The 24,832-nt window shown below is 35.3% G+C and overlaps 1 protein-coding gene and 1 non-coding gene across 4 annotated transcripts; one reads left to right on the top strand and one right to left on the bottom strand.

Moving 5' to 3' along the window:
• Nucleotides 1-2,249: 2,249 nt before the first annotated feature.
• Nucleotides 2,250-2,380, bottom strand: LOC123813309. The gene has a single exon (XR_006784735.1). It is a non-coding gene; the product is annotated as a small nucleolar RNA SNORA66 (small nucleolar RNA).
• Nucleotides 2,381-6,766: 4,386 nt separating this feature from the next.
• MYOT (myotilin) lies at nt 6,767-23,952 on the top strand. 3 transcript variants are annotated; one of them, XM_045822692.1, is made up of 10 exons: nt 6,767-6,893; nt 10,127-10,693; nt 14,600-14,774; nt 15,595-15,699; nt 18,434-18,480; nt 19,044-19,176; nt 20,178-20,385; nt 22,531-22,696; nt 23,354-23,487; nt 23,699-23,952. In XM_045822692.1, the coding sequence occupies exons 2-10, from the start codon at nt 10,338-10,340 to the stop codon at nt 23,869-23,871; spliced, it is 1,497 nt and encodes a 498-aa protein (XP_045678648.1). In that variant the 5' UTR covers nt 6,767-6,893; nt 10,127-10,337; the 3' UTR covers nt 23,872-23,952. The 3 variants fall into 3 exon arrangements, with proteins under 3 accessions (XP_045678648.1, XP_045678631.1, XP_045678641.1); XM_045822675.1 differs by having other exon boundaries at nt 18,431-18,480; XM_045822685.1 differs by having other exon boundaries at nt 6,803-6,893; nt 10,249-10,693; nt 18,431-18,480.
• Nucleotides 23,953-24,832: the final 880 nt, after the last annotated feature.

The raw sequence follows: 24,832 nt of genomic DNA, 5'->3' as shown, positions 1-24,832 counted from the left end.
GAAAACTGATATATAACTTTCTAAATACTTTACTGTGTAAGTGTCCTACAAAATAATTAATAATTAATTTAGGGAAGGATAAAAAACATGCTACCCCTTATGGTAAGTACTAAGTTTATACTTTATAAACAATTTCTCATTTATCCTCACATCAACATTTCGAGGTATGTACTATTATTACCTCCATTTTCTAAGTTAAAAAAAAAACAAATCAAAACCCTAACATCAGAAATATTAAACACTTTGTTCAAGGTCGCAAAGCTAGTAAATGCTGCAGCTAGGGTTCGAGTCCAAAATAGTTTCTGAGCCAAGTAAAGAGAATATATTCATTTATATGTCAATTCAAAACTGAACATTTGCACATCACATTTAAGAAACATCTGTATTACACAGTCATATTCCTTGTTTTTTAGGATTTTATTTGTTTTATTTTAAAGAGGGGAGGGGAGGGAGAAAGAGAGGGAGAGAAACATCAATATGTGGCTGCCTCTCACGCACCTCCTACCAGGGACCTGGCCTACAACCCAGGCATGTGCCCTAGACTGGGAATTGAACCAATGACCCTTTGATTCGCAGGCTGGCACTCAGTCCACTGAGCCACACCAGCTAGGGCTTAATATTTCTTTTTCAAATAACACTTATTGCATTTTTCCAATACTTACAAATGTATTATAATAAATCTAGAAAATCTATAATAACACAAAGAAGAAACTTTAAATTACCCATTTCTTTCTCACCACCCAGAGAAAACTGTTATTAACCTTTAGTGTTTTTTTCTACAGTAATACTACAGTACTTTCATAATGTATTTAACTTTATTTTAAACATATTAAAAGAAAAGGTTTTTCTTGAGAGAAAGGGGCTAGCTACCTCATGATTAGTGTAGCAATGATTCACATTCAGTGAAGAGATATTACCAGGTCTTACACTCATTTTAGAGATGCAGAACAAAGGCCCAAAGAAGAAAAGTAATTTCCACAAAGTCACAAAGCAATTTTGTGCTAAAATAGAACTAAAATACAGTTCCAGCACCCTGCCGAGTATTTGTTTCTTTACACATCTTTTGTGAGTTTCTACAGAATTTATAGTCTCTGACTCCAGATTATAGCTAAGTTTGTATTTTCTTCAATTTATTTCTCTTATACATATGGCCCCTTCTCCCAACTAAATTAACTGTTGCCATTTAAATTCTCTCTCTATTCTCTTGTTTTATATTTCAGGAGCTCATTTATCATCCATTCCTGGTAAGTACAATTTTTCAACATCTTGATAATAAATGATTAAGTCAAAATTAGCATCAGAAGACTTTGTCTCCTAAATTACTTTTGCCTTCATGAGCAGTTTTGAGACTACCCTATGCCAACTCTCAAACACAGAAGAAACAAGATAACTGGAATCTTTAAGTGTATTTATTCATCTATTCATTCACTCAACATCTATTTCCTGAGTACAGACTATGGCCAAGTTCCAGATTCCGTTCTTGGCCACAGTTCCTGTCCTCACAGAGCATGCATTCCTCCTATAATTCCACTTGGTATAGTATTTGTGACTCATGAACTATGCACAGAGACAGGAAGGAGGTATCCTGACATCAAACATCCAACTGTTGAAATTGGGACACCCAAATATTCTGGTCATGTTGAATCTCTTTTCAGAGGAAGTCTGCACCTTGATTATCGCAGAAGTATTTCCTGAACATTCTGGAGAATTCAAGTGCATTGCAGAAAATGAGGCTGGGACTGCAGTCTCCACAGCAAGACTCTTTGTTTCCCAAGGTAATTATTCTTCAGGATCTCTCTGCTCCTTTTTATTCAACCCTGAGCCAAGAGGAAGATTCTCTGCTTCTACCTGAACTAGTGACTATATTTTTCAGAAGGAAAAGACGTAGAGAAACCAGAGAGCACTCCAAAGTTACCCATCAGGAAATTTTCTCCAAAACTGGCTTCCTTTCCCTGGAGCAGTGGCAGCTACACAAAGGACAAAAATCCAGACAATACCCTAGTAAATCTTAAGCCGACTATTCCTGAACCAGCCATTCCCACTGAACATGAGATCCAGATTCCAAAGGAAGATTTCTGCACCACCAGTGAAAATTCCTCTGAGCTACAACCACAATGATAAGGGCAGAGAGACCTAACATTCAGTCATTCAATAAATGTTCTTGGTTCTACAGATAGAATAGTGAACATGGCAAAGCTCCTGCCTTCAGGGAGCATGCATTCTGAGATTAATTACTTTATTGTCTTTTACACTGTGCTAGGAGAATGGACCACCTCAGTAGCTTCTGAGGCCAATACATGTCTATCACCACAATTACTTTAGCAAACCTGGTTCCCCTTACTTCTGCAACATCGTGCAGAGTTAGTGATCAAGTTTGCACTTAGATAAATCACTTTAACTGTCATTTCTCCCTTGCTCTCCATCACCATGGATAAAATAGTAAGTCATGTACTTAGATGTACATTTAAGGGATTGTTACAGAGACTTACTGAAAAAAATTAACAACGTTCAAATGGCAAAAGATTTTGAAGTGGAATCTTTTTCCAAAATAGAATGCAGTGTCCTATCACAATATAAATATGTAAAATATTTTGTGACACAAGTGTCTTCCTGGTCAATCTTAGAATACAGATGTAATTATCTATATTGCATTGAGAGAACAAATGTATAAATGGGAAGATAATTCAGTAAGTGAATTTGCCAGTCAGGCTATGTTTAAAACAACATAATCTACCACCATCACCATACTCCAAACACAAGCTTCAGCCCAAAATATTGATTTAAAAACAACCTAAAAATTGATACTTAAGGCCTTGGCTCAGTTGGTTAAGTATCGTCCCAGTACACTAGGTTTATGAGCTCAATCCCCAGTTAGGGTACATACAAGAAGCAACCATTGAATATATAAATAAGTGGAACAACAAACCAATGTCTGTCTGTCTCTCTCATCAATCAATGCAATTTTAAAAATTGATACTTAAAAGTCATTTATGATTTTTGCTTTCAACAATATCTAACATAGTCCACTAAATATTTTACCAGCATAAAGTTACCTTTAAACGCCTTTAGTAAAACTTAAACAGCACTCTTGACTAGTTACCTAGTACAACTAAATGTAGTCTGTTAATTACAAAGTAAAAAAATATTGGAATCTCTATTAAGACAAGATTTCTTGAGTAATATTTGGGTCTATTAAGTGAAGGAAATATATCATGTTAGAGATGGAAGGAATCAGAAGTCGTTTACATGAAGTTCCTCATTCTACAAATGACTAAAACACAGATTGGCTCGCATTGTTGAGGGATGGTTCTTCATGCTGCTATGATGCTGGAACAGGTACTTCAAATGTTCTTGCAATGAAGACAGTGAAGGAAAGACTTTGGACTTTAGAGACTAAAAGACCTGGAACAATGTATGTGAAGTACATAGTAGGAGTTCAATAAATAGTAGCTATTACTTCATTGCATTGTTTTTTATCAGAATCAGTATATCTCCAGTAACAGCATGATTTGATTTCCATTGGTCTACTGGAATCTCTTTAGCTTCTGGGATCTCTAGTTGCCTGAGCAGTAGCTACCCCTATAAATGAAGATTTCTCATGGGGTCAAGTAAGAGTGGGTGTGTGGGGCAGTAAATAAGACTGCACATTTTTCAACAAACATTTATTAAGTAAGTTCTGTGCTAGACCTGCCTTGAGAAGATAGCCAATACTGATATGCGAAACTTTTCTCCATGAGTACCTGTTTAGCAGTGAGCCTTTAGGATTTAGAAAGACCTTGAATTTATCATATCTTTCACAGGAGATTACCATCTTTATCATTAACAAAATCTTCTGTGGGTAAAATTATTGGGTAAAAGTTCCACAAAAGTTAACACATTTTTATAAAATGTCTGTTATGAGCTACACTGTCCTAGGCAAAATAAATTGTAAATAGTCCCTTCCTCAGAAAAAAAGTTAACCTAGTGTAGGAGATATACCACATAACAATCCATTGTATGATTTTCAGTTTTATTTGAGTCTCTCAGCAACCTCTGATTTAGATTAGTATAACAGATACTATCTTTGTTCTTCAGTTAATTATTAAAGCTCAGAGAGTTTAAGCAGCTTGTCTGAGGTTACACAGTAAGTAGGTGGTAGAGCAGGCATTAACACTTGGGTCTCCAAATAAAAAGGTTAATGTGTCTAGAAATTTGTAAAACATTAACCAAATTAATGTTATCATTTTCACTGTTTGACTCCAAACCTAGTGGAGTGTCCATTATTATTTCTTATGTGAGAAGAACATAAGATTGAGTCAGGTGCTAGAATGGATATTTCAAGTTACAAGTGCTACAGTGGGGTTTCCTTTCATTATACATCTATACAGAACTTCAGTAATCACAGTGAATTATGTAAACCTGAAAATAAATAAAATGTTCTTCACTCTTTAGTCCTCTCATCTTCAATGTGACATTCTCCTTCTCAGTTAATACAGCAGAAACTAGCTTCATCGCATACACCTGACCTCTGACTTTAGCAGCTCATAGAACCATTTTTATAATAGTATTTACTGTATTTCACATTTTAAAAAAACAAGAGCTATATATGAAGGTGGGATGAAGGAATGACAGCAAAACAGCTACCCTTCCACTGATGATAAGGAGGAATTTCCTTAACATACAGCAGGAAATAACAGGAAGTTACCTTGTGTGAGGCATTAGAACGATTTACTGCAGACCTTTACTGACAATTTAGAGAAAGAAACGAAAAAAGTTGTCTTTGGGGAAGGTTGAATATGGTTCACCTACCTGATATCTTAATAATTCTTTCCGTTTTAGGATTTTCTCAAATAAGCAACTAAACCATTCAAGTAGCTCTATTTGTGAGAAAACACAAAACATTCAAAAAAGCAAACCAAACATTAAAAAGTAGAAAAAGAGATTCAAAATAGATGATTAAATACAGATCTTTAACTTCTGAGAATGGTGCCATAAGAGAGGATCTTACTTACCTTTCCCAAAACATCCTTGATGCCCTTGCTGCGGTGAGAACCTGAGCCTAGATGTGCCATGGAGGTCCTGCCCTGCAGCCCCTGTTACACCTTACAAGGCCTGGGGACAAGAAGAGGCAACGCTTAAACAATAAAGAGTAAATGCAACTAGGATGCATTTTTCTCATCTTGCTTCTTAGGCATATCCTCTGTTCCTCTCAAATAAGTTTTTTTAATTATCAAAAAAAAAAGAGTAAATGGAAGTAAAATTCTGACTCAACTATGGTACATACATTTAGAAGTGACAATTTAACAGTTTGTCCTGGGCATCTTTCTTACTTGGATGTATATCTCAAACTTTTAGGTACTAAGAGCCCACTAATCTAGTATTTCCTCTTCCTTGTCCCTATCAAACCCTGTTCTCAGGAAGATATACCACAGTTAAGTGCTTAGAATAGAGCCTTTCTTGTAGAAAATGCTATATATGTTGCTTATTTTTATTATTTTTACTGTCACCTGCATTTCTATTTTAAGTCTTTCTAATTTGAATGAAAAGTTTTTTCCCTTATAATGGAATTTGAAATAGGAGATGCACAGAAATATTTTGAGAGATTCCTGAAATAAGACTTTGTAGGCAAACAACCTACTCATCAAGTCTAGTATGCTTTTCCTACTAAACACTGGCTGCATGCCCAGGCAGCAGTTACTAAACTTCCTCTGAACACCAAAGGCAGATACACCTACATGGTCAGCTGTGAAGAATTTTATATGCCTTACATGTGCTCAAACACCTATTTGTTGGGCCCTCAGGTACATGGTAATTAAATCAAGTTAAGAGTATCCTTGAGGGAGAGGAATAAACAGATAAGCTTTAAACACTAGAACCATATCAAAATTGAAGCCACTTAGATGGGGATAATTCCACTCAATTGGCCTGATCCTCATGCCACCTAATCCTCTCCACCACCTATTTTGTTGATTTGAAGGTTTCTTCTATAATTATTTACTGCCCTGCACAAAAATGGAAACCTAAATACCAAAATGGTCTCCTTGATAAAAACAGAAACTGTAAGGAAGATGAAGGAAAGAGGGCTGACAGTACAGAGCCTTGAATTGTATAGATTGCTTCTTGTTTGGTAGTTTCTAAAGTGTTGCAAAGCATTCAGGATAAAAGTACAAGGTATAGGAGCCATATACCACACAGATTCAGAAAACTTGCTAAAGAAACCATACCATGTTTTTCCACCTCCCCAGTGACAGGTCACTATCACGTGCTCTCCTGCATTTACTGAAACCACACCTCCTTTCTTAAAATGAACTGCTTGAACCCTGCTCCACCCTCACTCCCATTTGGAGAAAAAAAAAGTCTTCAGATGAACAACTATCCAATACAAATCAATTTGGATCAATTTGGAGCCCACCCATCACTGGTCATTTCCGGAGAAGTCTTACTAGATAGAACACCAGTCTTAGAATACTCGTATATAAAGAAGGGGCTTAGTCCTTCTTTCTTCAACAGGGAAGATTCACAAAGCCCCCACCACAATAAAGAACTGAGTTTTCTTTATACTTTTTCCCATTTTCCAATTCATTGCTCTTCCCCCTACATGAGTTTGCTAAAGCTCATAGTCAAAATTCACATCTAAAATAAAGAGGCCTGAAAGAGAAGTTCATGTAATCCCACTCCTTAAATATCACTAAGACATCTGAGATATTGTTTAGATTGTGGACTCTTACTTTGACATGCCAGCATAGGTAGATGGAAAGGCAAGCACATCAGATGTCACTGTTTGGCAGCTGATAAAAGTCAGTGGTGCTATAATACTAAGCACAGAGCCACAAGATTAGTCTGTGAGGGAAGGGATGCCTTTTCCCTCCCTTCAATAGTGGGTTAAACCCAGCTGGCACCTCCAGAACTTACGGGTAAGTCCCTTCTTTATTCCTGCTACAGTTTTGGGTTTTGTGTTTGTTTTTTGTCCAAAAGAGGAGTGTGTACAGAGGTGATCTTCAGATACATGGTTTGAAAGCTACATCATAATGGTATACAAAGATTTGAAGAGAAAGTGGTCTTTTCATTCCACTAAAACTAGAAGGCACTGTAGAAGGGTATAAAAGATAGTTATGAGTTGTTACTTTTAAGTCATCATTTTTCCTTGAAAGGAAACACTTGGTCTTACTGTAATCATGGTGATATCCTACAGCTTCAAAATATCCTCAATCAGTCTTTTGTGCAAGTCTGTATTATATTAGAGATAAGAAAAAAGTTAAGATTTTTTAAACAGGAGACTAGTATTCTATTTATAAAATGTTGATATTTATCTAACATAATGGCCATGTAATAGAATGTATTATAGAACTGAATTGTTGAACAATAACTGCAAACATGAAGAAAAGCCTTTCAGAGTTACCTGTTGGAATGAACACCTATATAAAATTCAGTGAGAGATGAACAAAATAAAAATTTTGAAAGGACATATTTTTAATTGAGCTTAAAAAAATAATAGGAGTTTTTAACTATGTAGGCTGATATCAAAATGAACAAAATAGTTGACATTAGAAATATATGTAAAGAAAAATAAGGGACTTTGGAAAATATCTGCTGGCTGAGGGGAATGGTGGGGGGGAGAGGCAGATATCTGTACTTGAACAATAAAATTTTTAAAAAATGAAAAAAAAAGAAAGTATCTGCTGGCTATTAGTTAACCAGTTTAGTCCTTGCTATTTAAAATGAATCTGATGCATCCGCCTGCTCAAAAAGGAATTTAGGAACCAAACTGGATTCAATTCTGCAATGAATAAACTGATAAGTACAGAACTACTTGCCTTGAAATAGAGCCTTTTTTTGAGAAAATCTAATTAAAGTGTCCTCTGGATGTTCTCTGATGATTTCAAAGCCCACTATAGTTAATTACTAAAATGTACTCTAATTGAATGTGTTCGTGTTCATAAACTTGAAGTTAAGGAATATATGATTTTTTAAGTCTCTTTAACAGAATCTTTCTCTTGACTGTTTAGTTGCATTTTTGTTCTTTCCAAAAATTACTAGTTTTAATTTAAACCACATGCACAATTTGGATGAAGTTGTCTGGAAATTTTTCATTAAAAAAATGATGCTTAGCCCCAGCTGGCGTAGCTCAGTGGATTGAGCGCGGGCTGCGAACCAAAATGTCGCAGGTTCAATTCCCAGTCAGGGTACATGCCTGGGTTGCAGGCCATGACCCCCAGCAACCGCACATTGATGTTTCTCTCTTTCTCCCTCACTTCCCTCTCTAAAAATAAATAAATAAGCCCTGGCTGGCGTAGCTCAGTGGATTGAGCGCGGGCTGGGAACCAAAGTATCCCAGGTTTGATTCCCAGCCAGGGTACATGCCTGGGTTGCAGGCCATAACCCCCAGCAACCACACATTGAAGTTTCTCTGTCTCTCTCTCTCTATCACTCTCCCTTCCCTGTCTAAAAATAAATAAATAAAATCTTTTAAAAAATAATAATAATAATTAAATAAATAAATAAATAAATAAAATCTTTTTAAAAATCTCTAAAAAAATGATGCTTTTTTCAAGAGAGGACATCAAATAATTGTTAAGATTTTATTTCAGTAATGACAGTTTGGCTAATATTATCAGCTAAAAGTTTGATCTAGCATTTTCTCAGTGCTGGTTTAAACTATGTGAAACCAACATACTTTGAACTAAATTAACTAATACCTTAAATAAATACAGAAACAATGCTTCAATTTATAGGGCCAGTCTTTGTGTGGAATGTCTGTACACAATCTTGCTTCGACTTACCACACTAATGAAAGAAGTGAGAGGCAAGTATAATCCCTAAGGTGATTTTAGAGACAAATGACTTTCATCCAAGGAAAAATGGGGATCTCCTGTAAAGAGTAGATCTAAGAGCTAAGTAAGAGACATGGCACCTATCTTTTCTTTGTAAGGTATAGGCCAGCTTCACAGCTGCCTTACTTCCTTCGTAATCCTGTTGGTCATTTCAAAAGAAAATATGACAGGTGCTAAAATAATTTTTAAATTGGTCTAAAATATATATTAAACAGGTAAAATAATAAAAAGTAAAACTAAATAATTAAGAACACATCAAGATAAATAACTAGATAATATAATCTAAAAACAACAGATAAAATACAAATGGCTCTGGAATGCAGTCAGTAACATATATTATACTCACACAGAGAGACGCAAACACATAGTCACTCCTTAATTATTGTCTATTTTGGTGCTATAGTCAATTTGGAATCAAGGGAAGAAAAAGAGGCAGTGAATTGTAAGGTTAAAAAAATCCACCCAAATTGACAACAGTGAGTTATAAATGTTCCCTCTACTTCGTGAAATTGTGAAAAGGTGAAAGAGTAAATATGGACATTAAAGTGGCATTCTTTTTTTTTAAGATTTTATTTATTTATTTATTAGAGAGGGAAGGGAGGGAGAAAGAGAGAGAGAGAAACATCAATGTGAAGTTGCTGGGGGCCATGGCCTACAACCCAGGCATGTGCCCTGACTGGGAATCAAACCTATGATGCTTTGGTTCGCAGCCCGCACTCAATCCACTAAGCTACGCCAGCCAGGGCTAAAGTGGCATTCTTTACAAAAGAAGCATATTGTTCCCCTTGACTTACCAAGATATCATTCACATGAATTAACTGGTGTACCAGGAGAGCTGTTCTTTGGTTTTGATGAGTAATGGGAAGGATTCAAACTGAATGGAAGTTGACATGCTATATATTTAACTGCTAATAATTTTAAATCATTAAATTTCTGTGGTTAATCAAATGGTAGCCTCTGGGCAAAAGTTAACCATGAGACATAGAATTATCACATTGAGCAATATCACAGAATTTTTCATAAATAACCACTTGGCAAACTCAAACTTTGAGATCCTACATCTTGAAGCCCCTGGATATGCTTAAGAATCACCCAGAGGCAAACACTAATTAATCTTTTTTTCTTATTCTCATGGGGGAAAGTCATTTGTGCAAAGACAGAGAATAAAGGAAGAAGTGTAGAAACCAGGCAAATTCCACTTTGAGATAACCTTGAAAGAACCAAAAAAAAAAAGCACACAAGCCCCTTAAGATGTTAAGTAAACAGTACTGTTTTTTACAGAAATATTGTAACTGAATCATTTTCTCCATTTGAAGGAAAAATATTCTTCAAGAAACAGCCACTCCATCAAAGCCAGAAACACAGAACTCCCAGGATCTCAACAAGAAGGGGCAGACCAAAGTTGCTTCTGATTCCTTGCAACCTTCTGTCATTCCAGGCTTGCTGCCCCAAATTCAGGAACCCAGCCATCCAGGAGCAAATCACTGTAGTAATAAATTGCCTTCATCTTCCATATACCAGCTAAGCATGTTTAACTACGAACGGCCAAAACACTTCATCCAATCCCAAAACCCATGTAGCTCCAGACTGCAGCCTCCTGGACCAGAAACTTCCAGCTACTCTAGCCAGACCAAACAGTCTTCCATTGTCATCCAGCCCCGCCAGTGCACAGAGCAAAGATTTTCTGCTTCCTCAACAGTGAGCTCTCACATCACCATGTCCTCCTCTGCTTTTCCTGCTTCTTCCCAGCAGCTTGCTGGCTCCAACCCAGGCCAAAGGGTTACAGCCACCTATAACCAGTCCCCAGCCAGCTTCCTCAGCTCCATATTACCATCACAGCCTGATTACAGTAGCAGTAAAATCCCTTCCACTGTGGACTCCAAGTAAGTGAGTTTTTAAAATATATGCATTTGGATGTATACTTCATATACAATATCTTGAGGATGGCAGGGGGTGGGGGGTAGGTAATGCTGTAGTTCATTCTTCACTATCTAAAAAGGCAAGGTGATGTGAAGGTCTCATCCCATAATTCTTCTAGAACACCTTGAACCAGGGTACTGGCAATAAGAGGTCATCTGACCCATTCTCTAGTGTCCAGGTTGAGCTGAACCCAAACCATCTATTACCCCATACAATTACTCACCTATTATTTTCCATCTTCAAAACAAGATTTCTGACATACTCAAGAACACTGAACTATTCCCCCAGTTCTAAGTTAAGTTGCTCGTGCTGTAAATTTAATTGCTCTGGTTCTGGGTTCAGTTGAGATGACGAACACCTGCCTGATAGGATTTCCTCTCACATAAACAGAAGCTATTAAATTTCTTCCTAGTCTCAGTCTTTTCTTCCTATCCATTTCCCCTCTGATCTTAAATACTCACTTGCCTAAAAAGAAAATCTGGGATTCAGACAATAAAGTGTATGCATTTCCCTTACTATGATCAGAAGAAAAACTTGAATAGATAAAAGGTATATGACCTTAAGGTTGCCTTTGGTAATTAAAACTGCACTTTGTTTCAAATTGATGAGGCTGATCTAAATACAGGGATGAACACCTGTAGCTTTATGCAAGCATGTACTATTTTCACAGTCCTAAAACTGTCCTAGGAGAACCTGATATGAAGGACATAGTGGTTGTGCTTTTTTTAAAACATGATCTGAATACTTTGCGCTTATGCAAAGTTAGGGCTATCAGTTTTCCTGTTCCTTGGCTGGCTAGAACACCAGAAAATTAAATCAGAGGCATCTGAAAAAGATTGTTCGATGGAATGTGTTTTGTTTGTTGCAGGCGTATTGATAGATTTGCTGTAATTCTTGCTAATTTTGCTCAGTCTTCTCTAGAAGCTAATTTTTTTCTGGAGATTCCTATTGTGGTAAGAACCCTGAAAACCAAGTTGAACTGACTATAGTGATTCAATTTAGAAAGAAAACTTTTCAATATTTTTAAGAATAAAAACCAAGAAAACCAAAAATGCTTGTTAAAATCCTAGACACTAGGCTGAACTATTCGAAATGGCTGATAGTCAATTATTTTTGACCTACAAAAATGGCATTTCTTATGTTTGACCTAGCGTTTTTTAAAGATGCAGTAAAGAATTAACAGCACTCTCTTTTTCCTCCCAAATTCCCATTATACCCATTTTCACACATTGTAGATTTTTCTTGGTAATATTTTACCCAGACCATCTTTTTCCATCTAGTTTTCAATTATTTCCAAATTTCCTATATGAGTATTTTTAAATCTAAAATAACCTTTTCTGACATTTTTCTTCAAGTCTTTCAACCCTACTCCAAATTCCTGCCCAGAAAAGAAAACCATCAAATAAATATTACTGAGCCTCAACCATATACCTAGCTCTGTGCACAGAACTAAGAGATGAAGAAAAGCAAAAAATAGAAAGGATAAGAAATAAAACAGAGGAGGTCCCCAAACAAGAGATCAAAGATCCAGCTTTAGCTGTTCCATTTTCAGCAACCATAGATAACCCTTTTAATCTTCCACAGCCACTTGATACCCATTCTGTGTCCAGCTGCACATGGTGGAAAGCTCTGGCCCTTTGAACATTTGCGCACAACTCCCCTCATTGTTATGATGAGCTTAAAAGTTTGCCATGTCTTCTAAAATAATCCCTTGGATTCTGACCCAGAGAAGTTTGAAAGCTTTATTTAGCTTTTCGTCATTAGGAAACCCTTAAGCAAATGTTCTATTCAGTTGATCAAACCACAGACTAGAAACTGAGAGGAACCCTTTAATTCTAATTACTCCTTTCAAAAACCTTGCTGTGTGATATTTAGCAACTTTGCCAATTCAGTGATTCAGTTTTCTGATCCATAACAAAATTAAGGATTGGGTGATTAATGATAGGAAAAACAGACCTATACAGCAGTGTGCAAGTATAATATTAGTTTATAAATATGAGTTGCTATCAAGTCCTAACACTTAAGCCATCTGAAGTGGTAATAATGAGTGTATTCAGTGAATAAAGGGAGGCTGCCTATATATATCAGTAATTCTCAGGCTTCCTTTTGATAATCCTTCAAGATTTCTCAGAGATATTATAATATGTTATGACAGTCTGAAAAAAACTATTTAATGCTAACTACTTTAACAAATGTGTGACTTAGATGGTGAACTAGCATTACAAAAAATAGGCTATTTTAACTTCATACCACTGGAGAAACAGATCTAAAAGACCAAAAGAATTTTACCACTTTGACCTGGGAATTCAATTGTAAAACAAATGAACAAAAAACACTTTATTTAGACACTTGGTTTGGCTATTTACTTAACTGAACAAATCAGACTTCAGTTAAAGATTAACATGGACAACCCTGAAGATCTGAAATGTAGGGAAGGGAAATGTGTATCAACAACTTTCATTACAGAGCATCTTGAATACAATAGAAAACATTCATTCATTCAACTGATATCTATACCCAGTTTCTGTGTCACTGGATATAAATAATACAATGATGAGTAACAAGACTTCTTTTCAGTATGTGTACAATCTAGTGATTATTAACCAAGCCCCCAGAGCCTACAAAAATTTGAATTCTGGCTCCACTCAGAAGAGATAGCTTTCCACTTAACTTACAAATTCTTTTAAGGATCCTTGATAATATCTGAACAGGAATATGTCACAGAACAAAGGCTGACCCATCTGGATAACTGGAGAATATTTATTATAATAATGTAAAATAGTCAGTAAAGGTAGTGGCCAGTTTTCCCACATTAAATAGATATAAGCTAGCAACTATATGACACTAAATGAATAAACTGCATGAAATGTGAACAAAGCACTGTGAAAACTGTACCTAACAGATCAAATAATATAGGAGTACCTAAAGACTACCCCTGCCCTCTATCAAAAGGAAAACTCTGGAAGTGGCAAGAACATCTTAGAAGAAAATTTGGAATCAGAACTTGAAATAAGGATTTAAACAAAACTCTTCAACTGCTATTCAAATTTGCTTCCTTTTTTCCCAAACCCTTCTTTTAGTTTACATTTCTTTCTTTTTCTTCCCCTAATTATTCCTTTCTTTCTCCAAAAATCACTTTAGCAACATTAAAGAAACTGTCACTACTGTAGAAGCTATGTGTTATATAGTGCCATACTTGCATTTTCTAGAATAAGAAACTAATAGAAATTGGAAATTAATAGAAAAACCAGCAACTATGTAAACTGTAGGCTCCATTCAAAACAACAGAATAGTCACTAAATACCAGTGGTTATACTGGTAAATGTTTAACATTCAGCTGGAGGAAGGAACCATGATTTCTGATATTTACCAATCTCCCTGGTATAGAGATTCCTACTACCACCAATTTCAAACTACCAACATGAGATCACAATAGCTGGGAAGAGATGCTAAACATTAGCCCTCTTGAGCTCATATGAGTCAGCACCAGCACATCACTGCTTAATATCCACCTATTAATCAAACTTATAAAATTCAATTTTAAGATCAAAAGAGCTCTCAAGCTACAAGTAACCAGACTTCTTTAGGCAAGGTCTTTAAGGAAGGACATCCTCCATGTATCTACTCTAAATTGTTCCTCCTGCTACTTGATTTTCACTTGCCAAAACTAAAAGAAACAAAAAAACTGGTAATAAGTCTTATAAAATCCTTCTTGACTATTACTAGGGAAATTGGTGTTTTTATTAACATCAATAGTACTAAGTGGTAGATTCAAACTATCTAAAGGTGACTGACAAAGGAAGGCAAACTCTCTTTTAGATACATATCTGAAAGATCTTCTTTTTACAATTTTTTTTTTCTTTTTCAAGTTATCAACAACTTTCAGCTGGCCAACCTGTAAACGCTAAGCCATCCCAAAATGCAAATGCTAAGCCCACACCAAGGACTCCTGACCATGAAATACAAGGATCAAAAGAAGCTCTGATTCAAGATTTGGAAAGAAAGCTAAAATGCAAGGACAGCCTTCTTCATAATGGAAATCAAGTGAGCAAGATGTCTATTCTATACAAAAAGCCAGTTAAAATATAAAATCTAACTTCAATAAGAAAGTTCTTTCTGTGTTACAGATCAATGAGCATAAAATTGGCAAAGAATAGGATAATCTTTTTCAAAGGGAATATTTGGGTCCTATTTCATATTTCTCTGCATGAAATCACCTCTTAGTTTCAAGTATTAAAAAAAAAGCAAATGAAAAATCAATCTGAATGATTTAATATTATCTGTTTTAAATATTACCCTCTCATAAAATAAGTCTAAGGACCAAATAACTAATAGGAAATACTGTCAACCTGACTTCTTCATGTGCTTTGGTATATATTATTGATGGACAAATAGCTATAAATTTTATTATGTAACTCTTACTGTGCACATTTGTTTTAGGCACCTATCTTTGAGACAGTACTATATGCCTTTAACCCAAATACATTTAACCTATCAATTGTACTGCTTTCAACCAGAAGTTAGTAATTCAAATATTCAGTGTTCATTTAATAAGAGTTCTTTCTGAATATGAGAACATGCAATACTTTATTCTAAGACAGAGCCAATTGGAACACACAAAACAAGAAGGGAAAGAATTTCCCTTCACCTGGGAGAGCCTTATTTAGGGGTAATCAAGGAGCAAAAAAGAAAAAAGTGAGTATTACAGATGAGGGAAGTGGCAATAGATTGGAAGGAAATACTTATAATTCAGTACAGAACTATACTTTCTTGGTAAAATTCTCAGTAGTTTTAAGTTAAACCTGTACAAACAACTTTTATTAGATCTCATTACCATTCTACTTAATGACTTACTTCTTTACAGCGGCTAACATATGAGGAGAAGATGGCTCGCAGATTGCTAGGACCACAGAATGCAGCTGCTGTATTTCAAGCTCAAACTGACAATGAGGCACAAGATTCACCACAGGTAAATTAAAACAATCTTTATCTAACTGGAGCTCTTTTGGTGTGTGTGAATTTTAAATGTCTACTATTCTAAACATTTATAAATAGCATTTGAAGCAAAAGTTGATCACTTCCATGGGAGAGGCCATGATGGGCTAAAACATATAAAGTTTAAATTTTATCTCATTTTACAATGGTTCTATTATCTGCTAAAAAATGACACAAGGACAAAAAACACCAGAAGGCTAATGGAGTCACTTTTCATCTGGACGTTTATGAGTCAGTTAGATCTAGGACTTTTCCTACAATGTCTGTATGGACAGAGAATTTATGAGTTGTAAATCTTTAGCAGGCCAGGAGTTAAAACTCTAAACCAAAGTAATTATAATCTTTTCTCACAAGCTGTTTATCATTTCAATGTTTTAAAGTATAGTACTCATGGTACTAATAAAACATCCAATTCCTTTAATCATGTTCCTATATTCACAATTGTTTATTAAAAACAAAACAAAAAATAAGCCTTATGAGTAATGGCTTTAAGATAAACAAAAGCATCCTTTTCAGAAAGTGATTAACTTTATGAAGAGAATGAAGTGAATATCCATCCCACAGGCTTGTACCTAACCAACCTCATTTTAACAAGCAAAGTTAACCTTGAGCAGAAATTCATAGTTGGAGAGGCAGACTGAACTGTGATTGTTCTATATTCCTTCTGTAGTTACTTTTCATTCCTTCCCAAAAAGTCCACAAGAAACTGGGAGCTAAAGGAATGAAAATGGGCAATCAAGAATTCCAAGCTTCTGCCCTGGCTGATGTGGCTCAGTGGATTGAACTCTGGCCTGCAAAACAAAGGGTCACCAGATCCATTACCAGTCGGGGAACATCATGCCTGGGTTGCAGCCCAGGTTCCTGGTAGGGGGCAAGTGAGAGGCAGCCACACATTGATGCTTCTCTCCCTCTCCTTCTCCCTCCCTTCCCCTCTCTAAAATAAATAAAGAAAATCTTTTTTTTTTTTTTAAAGGCCCTGGCTGGTGTAGATCAGTGGATTGAGTGCGGGCTGCAAACCAGGCACCGCAGGTTCGATTCCTAGTCAGGGCACATGCCTAGGTTGCAGGCCATGGGCCCCAGCAACCGCACATTGATGTTTCTCTCTCTCCCTCTCCCTCTCCCTCTCCCTCTCCCTCTCTCTCTCTCTCTCTCTCTCTCTTTTTCTCCCTCCCTTCCCTCTCTAATAAATAAATAAATAAAATCTTTGAAAGAAAGAAAGAATTCCAAGCTTCTAAGTATAGGAAGCTGACAATAAGATGGATCAAAGTCTAACAGAACAAGTAACTAGAAACTGAAAATAGAACTTAACTCTCTTTTTGTCTACTAAACACTTCAAGCATTCATTCATTTGACTAATCTACATGGAGCACTACTATGGTGGTACAGGAGATTACAGCAAGAGTAAGACACAAATCTATCTCTATAAGCAGAAATAAAGCAACATTGTATTGATGATCGTTTAATGAATTTACAGTATATGATTTCAAAGGCAAGGATGAATTGTTTTCCTCATTCTTTAAAAACTTTAAAACGAAGGTGACAGTAGATAGCAGCAAAATATATCATTATGAAATCAGAAAACAGAAATCTTACATTTTTGTACACTTCAAACAAAATGTCATCAAACTATGTATAACTGAAGTATCACATTTATGAATACAAATATATATATATATATATTCAAACCACCTTAAGGAGAAAAAGTGAAAAACTAACTTTGGATATTTTAACTGGATTATTTTTATTTTTTACCAAAAACTTAGTTGATTTGCTCACTGACTGTTCTTCTGACATTTTGCTTAGAAAATCTTATGGCTAACCAAAAATTGTGACAGTTTTAAGAATTTTGTTTTAAAATTACAAAATACATTAAACATGCTCATCCAAAAATAAATTATTTGTGATGATTTGCTGTACAGGTGTTTTTCAGACATTCAGATATAGAAACTGTATTTTCCACTTCTTTGTATCTCCCACTAAGGCAAGCACAGTGAAATACACAAAAAGGCACTAAATATGTAATCAATTTATTAATTCTATTATAATTTTCATCAGTTCCTGATTTTATTCTCAAATACAAATAATTTTCTGGTGCTCAGATACAAATTCTAAAAGATGTTTGTTTAAATTAAATATACTCTTATTAAGTGGGAAGTAATTAATGTTGTTTTCAAAGCCTTTTCATAGCTTTACACATATCTTCCATGGTGTCCATCAGGACTTTGTGTCATGAGCTAAAAAGAGAAGTATTTTCCAGTCTAATATGTGTTTACTGCTGTTGGTGCCACTTTTGAGCAGTAGGCATTAATACCCCATATCTACTGCCAACACAACTGACTTCATGTCTATTCCTGTTTTACTAAAGGACAATCTGTACTATGTGCTCCCATTTCAAATAAACCAGAGGACACACCATCCTTTGTCATTAAATAGTCACCTGAAAAATGAACCAGTATCAATTCAAAGCCTATCTAAGTTTTATAAATCATGCCTATGGAACAATCTTATTAATTCTAGGATTTTCTTGCTCAAGTATTAGAAGGATAGTGTAGGATGTTTTAGATGCTTAAAAGCTTAATATATAGAACTAATCATAACTGTAAAAATACAGCCAACACAGAAATGTCCCTTTCAACTACAACTACTTAGTTCTGTTTCAAGTTAACAATCCCATGTTGACATTATCACTTTGTTTTAATTTCAAGCAGCACAATTCAGAACATGCACGACTGCAAGTTCCTACATCACAAATAAGGTAAAAAATTTTTAATTTTAAATATGTTTTGCTATCTAAAATGCTTTCAGCTTAAAAATATAATATTCATAGAGCCCTCAGGCTTCCCACATACCTTTTATAAAATACAATGTGAATTTTCTGTCAGTGATGATGGTCAAAATTTTATCCATTAAATATTAGAACTATCTTAGAGTAAGTTTTCTAAATGTTTTGGTCAAATAAGCCAGGACCATATTTCCATGTTAAACAACTTTTTCATGATAATAGGAACCCAATTCTAACAATCTTTGCATGTGGTTAAGAATTGTCCACGGGGTACTCTGCATTTTAATAGATCAGTTTCTTGGATTCATAGTCCTGTAAAAAAGAAAGATGTGAAATTTGTACCAGGTGTTTCTCAACTGCTACCATTTCCAATAGTTATCAAATATGCCAGAGCTAAATACAACCCTAAGGCCTCTCTCCATTGTTATCACTCTGTCAAACAGTATAGACTCTGGGGTTTCAAATTTGATGGCTAAACTATATTTGTGTGAAAGAAAGAACTTTTCTGCTAAGTGGTTATGAAAATATCTTTGTAGAAGTAGATCATCTTCAAGGGGAGGTGTGAATGATGAGGATGCAATCCAGGAGAAATTTTACCCGCCTCGTTTCATTCAAGTGCCAGAGAACATGACAATTGAAGAAGGAAGATTCTGCAGAATGGACTTCAAAGTAAGAGAAGAGTTTTTAAGTAGTGGAGGAAAATTAACCAGGGGATACTAAATCTTGACAAATGTCCTCTTCCTTTTTAAAGTTTGCTACACAGCTTGAGAAGCAGTATGTATAGTGGGTAAGAACACAAATGCTGGACCCAAGCTTACCTGGGTTTGAATCCTGGCTCTGCCACTTTTCAGCTATGTAACCTCTCTGTCACTTAACCTCTCTGTGCTTTTGTCTCATCTGTAAAATGAGAATAACAAATGTACCTACTTCATCAAGTTGTTTAAGGATTAACTGAGCAAACAGGCATATGGTATTCACAAGAGTGTCTGCCATCTAATAAATACTCTAAGTGAAGCTATCATAACAGGGTCTCTAAAGTAAAATGCCTCTGTAATTCTTCTCCATTAAGAAATTCAAGCAACACTGCTTTCTCTCAGCCTAGAATAGTTCTTCAGGCTAGAATAGCTTTTCAGAAAAGCCAACACTTTCATCATCCTCATTTTGAAGAATTTTTTCTTATGTTTTTCCAGATTCCTTATGAAGTCAGTGTATGGATGGATTCAATTGTTAAGGCTTATATAGAACACTTAACAAACTGTCACCCATACACCAGAACTGCAGCTTGAGAACACTGTTTTGGAAAGGTATTCATTGGATCAGCAAGCCTCACATACATGTGCTTCTGGGACTGCATTTGCAGTCACCATTGACCAGAAAAGCCATATAACTTCCATACTTCTTAATTAAAAGATCTTAAAGAGTCTGAGATTGCATATGAGAGAGCGAGATAGGGTTTAAGATAGTCTGAAAACACTACATTAATTTCAAGAGTTTTCACTTGTACTGTTTTGTTAAAAATTATTGAAAGCAAATACCTTTTTTAAGCTCTTGCTTTGCATTTTCAATCACAAACGCACTCAGGTACTGAAATTGTTAAAATTCATAGACAAATTGGTTCCGGTGATACTATAATTAAAAACTCTGTCATCTCCTTGTGTTTCCAATCCTAGGTGAGCGGATTGCCAGCTCCTGATGTGTCATGGTATCTAAATGGAAGACCGGTTCAATCAGATGATTTTCACAAAATGATAGTGTCTGAGAAGGGTTTTCATTCACTCATCTTTGAAGTGGTCAGAGTTTCAGATGCAGGAGCTTATGTATGTGTTGCCAAGAATAGAGCAGGAGAAGCCACCTTTACTGTGCAGCTGGACGTCCTGGGTAAGCCTTCCAAAAGATCATAAAGTATCTTTAATCCTGCAGTATTAAAAAAGAAAGTATTAAAAAAGAAAATTCCAGAAAACTTCATATTTAAAGTTAATGTCTACATTATACAACCCAGTAGAACCCCAATTTTTACCCAACAGCCACGGATGGGCATGGGGGATATGGGGAGGATGATATTCTTGAAGGAAACTCCGTGAAACTAGAATGACAGATCTACCACCAAAGCTTTTCTGGAAAGGAAACAAAGAAATTTCAGACAGACCAAATAAGGTAGTAGAAATATCATTTTTTATTACCTTCTCCAGAGGACACGCTTATTGATTTTCGAGAGAGGGGAAGGGAGGGGAAAAGAGAAGGAGAAAAGCATTGATGTGAGAGAGAAACATCTATTGGTTGCCTCTTGTACATGCCCCAACCAGGGGTTGAACCTGCACCTAGCCATGTGCCCTGACCAGGAAACAAAACCATGACCTTTTGGTTCACAGGATGATGCTCCAACCAACTGAGCCACATCAGCCAGGGCAGAAGCATTGCTATAGATATAACTAACACGTCTTAAAGTGAAAAATGTTAGTCTAATCATTTCCCTGGTCTACAATCTAAAACAATCAATCTAACTCACATTTTTACAGTATTGTCATAATCATGCAGTTTAAAACTGAAGAGTAAATATCAACTTTTAGCCTTACACTGTGTTCCTTTTACTTGGAAACTCATCTGTAATTATGACAACAAAAACATGCCTATTTACTTTAGAAAACAGAAATAGCAAAACTCACATCTCAAATTTTCTTTGTGAGGCAGTTCTCATACAGTTGATGTTCTGTTTTAAAATAATACAATTTAAGTGCTTTAAATATCTCACATTTATAATGGTTTAAGCCATGGTATATCTCATAAGTAAGATTTTGCTGTAATTCATTGTTTGTTATATAAAAGCTTGATCAAGTTAGAAAATTTTCTTGAGTCTGTATTCTACCCAGATCAATAAAAAATCTTTAAGATTATTCTATGAGCCCTGGCTGGTGGGGCTCAGTGAATTGAGTGCCGGCTTGAAAACGAAAGAGTCGCCGGTTCAATTCCCAGTCAGTGCACATGCCTGGGTTGTGGGACAGGTCCCCCGTAGGGGGGGCACAAGAGGCACATTGATGTTTTTCTTCTCTTTCTCTCTCCCTTCCCTTCTCTCTAAAAATAAATAAATAAAATGTTTTTTTAGAAAAGATTTTTCTATGATATAATAAGGGGGCTCAATCTAAGGAAAAACTAGAGATCTAGAAATCAAAAAACAAAAACAATTCAAGTGATTAAGTTTTGGGTAAATCCTTCTTGTGCCAATAGCTTCAAAAATACTACAATGTTAGAGCTGAAAGAGACCTTGGCAGGCATCTGTCCAATCAACTCATTTCTCCTTCAGAAAAATTGGAGTTATGGTATTATAGTATCATTTCCTCTTTTCTCTCAGGTATTTGAAGAAAAGTAAAGACATAATAATTAATGACATCTGTGTATTACTTAATACTGATAGTTTACAAAGCATTTCTTCATTCATTATTTCAATTGATCCTCACAAAAATTCTGTATAGTAAGCACAACAGTCACTATTACTTGGGTATTGTATTATTTTACAGAAGATAAAACTATGCCTCATAGAAACTAAACAAATTTTTCCCAATTTGGCATGGCTAACAAATAGAGAATTTGAACCCAAGTTGTCTGGTACTCTTTCCACCACTTATGCTGCCTCCCTATAGAAGACGTGGCAAGTGAGGACAGACTTAAATTCTTTGAATGAAACATGATTATAAATGCAATGCATCACTACCTTACTGTTTTAGAACTCTTAAAAATGGTATTGTATATTATTTTAGTTAAAGCTGAAACATAAAGCTTTATGTTTTATGAATCAGTAGTGACTGACTGGTACAGAAAAATATTAGGGACAGATGTGGGGGGTTTATTTTGTATTTTGCTTTTGCATTTTAAGAAAGAACTGGTCTTGTCCTGTACATCCACATTGTTACAAAATTCCAATTGTGTTATTACTTTTTATAACTTTTTTATCAACATACAAATTTCATACTTTGACTTGACTAATATCATTTTTATATTTCAAATACTTGATTTTTTATTACTATGTAGCAAAAGAACATAGAAGAGCACCAATGTTTATCTACAAACCACAGAGCAAAAAAGTTTTTGAGGGAGACTCAGTAAAGCTAGAATGCCAAATCTCAGCTGTACCTCCACCAAAACTTTTCTGGAAAAGAAATAATGAAATGGTACAATTCAACACTGATCGAATAAGGTAGGATAAGTATTTCTAGACTTACCTATAGTTTAGTTTGGTGAATCCAGTTACACTTTGAAATGCATTATAAATGGCATGCATCTGTGATCTCGATTTGTCTTGTTTTTTTTTTTAATTTTTTATTTATTTATTTTTAGAGAGGGAAGGGAGAGAGAAAGAGAGAAAGAGAGAGAGAGAGAGAGAAACATCAATGTGCGGTTGCTGGGGGCCGTGGCCTGCAACCCAGGCATGTGCCCTGACTGGGAATCGAACCTGTGATGCTTTGGTTTACAGCCCGCACTCAATCCACTGAGCTACACCAGCCAGGATTTGTCTTGTTTTTAAAACATATACAGAAATATCATAAACCTCATTAAGCCATAATCCATTAATCAGAAATTTCAAGCATAATGTAAGCTAGCATTTATAGTACCTTGTTACTAACAATAAACAATAAAGTAAGCTAGCATTCACCTTGTTACTAACAATAAATGAGATTTGGCAAGGGGATGTTTAATTCAAGAAAACCAATAGCTATTTGGCAATAATTAAATACAGTCTCAGAATTTCCATATGTTTCTTTTTCTTAATAGTCTATGTAGATTGGGGCATCATAAAATACTTTCACAGGAAAATTAATTCCTACACTTTCATTTTATAATTGTTTATTTTCAGCTTATATCATGATAACTCTGGAAGAGTTACCTTACTGATAAAAGATGTAAACAAGAAAGATGCTGGGTGGTATACAGTGTCTGCAGTTAATGAAGCTGGAGTGACCACATGTAACACAAGATTAGATGTTACACGTAAGTCTCATTGTTATAAAGGGATATGTCAAGTGCTATAAAGGATTTAAGATTTAATAAGAAACACAAATCCTGGCAAAGCACAAAATCTGCAGGATTTTCCCAATACATAATCAGTTTTGATATTTTTCTTTTCCTGTTTGATAATGAATATCTCATGCAACCCATTTGTTTACATTTTCTGAATTGACTTTTATTTGATTTATTTCAGCCCGTCCAAACCAAACTCTTCCAGCTCCTAAGCAGTTACGTGTTCGGCCAACTTTTAGCAAATATTTAGCACTTAACGGAAAAGGTTTGGATGTGAAACAAGCTTTTAACCCTGAAGGAGAGTTTCAGCGTCTGGCAGCTCAATCTGGACTCTATGAAAGTGAAGAACTTTAACAAATTTACCAACATTGGAAAACACAACTACACTATTAGTAATATATTCAATTGAATTTTTAAAATAAATCCATAGCTGTATTAACAGATTATGGCTTTCATTAGGTAATATAACTAATATATATTTATACTATTATTTATCCTTTGACTCTTGCACATTCTATCTACATCTCTAGTTTGTGAAGCCAACACAAAATTTGGGTACGTGGGTTTGTAATTGTAGAAAACTATCTTAAAATGTGGGATTTTAACATTTAAGTCATACACATTTAACAACTACAGGTTATGAATTAATATCAACTTTTTAGACACACCTAATGCTTATAGTAAGATTTACTGGTACTGCTTTCCAGTGTTCTACCCATTTTCTCTTATAGGAATACTAACATGATATAGATTATTTGAGTGTTCCACAGTTTTATGTCAAAAGACAATAAAATTTCAATTATTTAAAACAGATTGTCTTCTCTTCACAAAAGTCTAGATCATTAACATAAAGCTTCCGGATTTTATTTATGAAATGACTAGTAAACCCTATGGATAACAAGTTCCAAAACAGCAACGATATTACATTCTAGAGCATGAGTACATGCTCGTGGTAAAACTCAAGGCTGTCAATTCCTCCTGAAACTGAGCTCCATTTTCCAAGGTTTACACTTCAAAGGCATGAGGAAATCTCTTCTGAAATTTGGATTTTGTTTCAACCGAACAGATCTCGAATTCTTCAACATCTTTGAGACTACTGAGCTCAATGGAATAAGAATAGTCTGTAGAGTCATCTGCTTAATTCTTATATTTAATGTAAAACCGAAAAGCTCTATTTTGCTGTTTTTCTCCATCCTACATTTCAAGTTCCCGTATCCTGTTACATTACAAAGCATCATTTAGCATGTAAGCATCTGAGAGTCTACGCTCAGGAAAGGGAAAATCCTTTCATTAAACTGCTCTAACCTCGGACAGC

This window comes from Phyllostomus hastatus, unplaced genomic scaffold (assembly GCF_019186645.2).
Source record: "Phyllostomus hastatus isolate PE091 unplaced genomic scaffold, TTU_PhHast_1.1 phas_contig_150, whole genome shotgun sequence".
Classification (NCBI taxonomy): Eukaryota; Metazoa; Chordata; class Mammalia; order Chiroptera; family Phyllostomidae; genus Phyllostomus; species Phyllostomus hastatus.
Note: the sequence above shows the minus strand (reverse complement) of the source record. Positions and strands in the feature narration are given on the sequence as shown.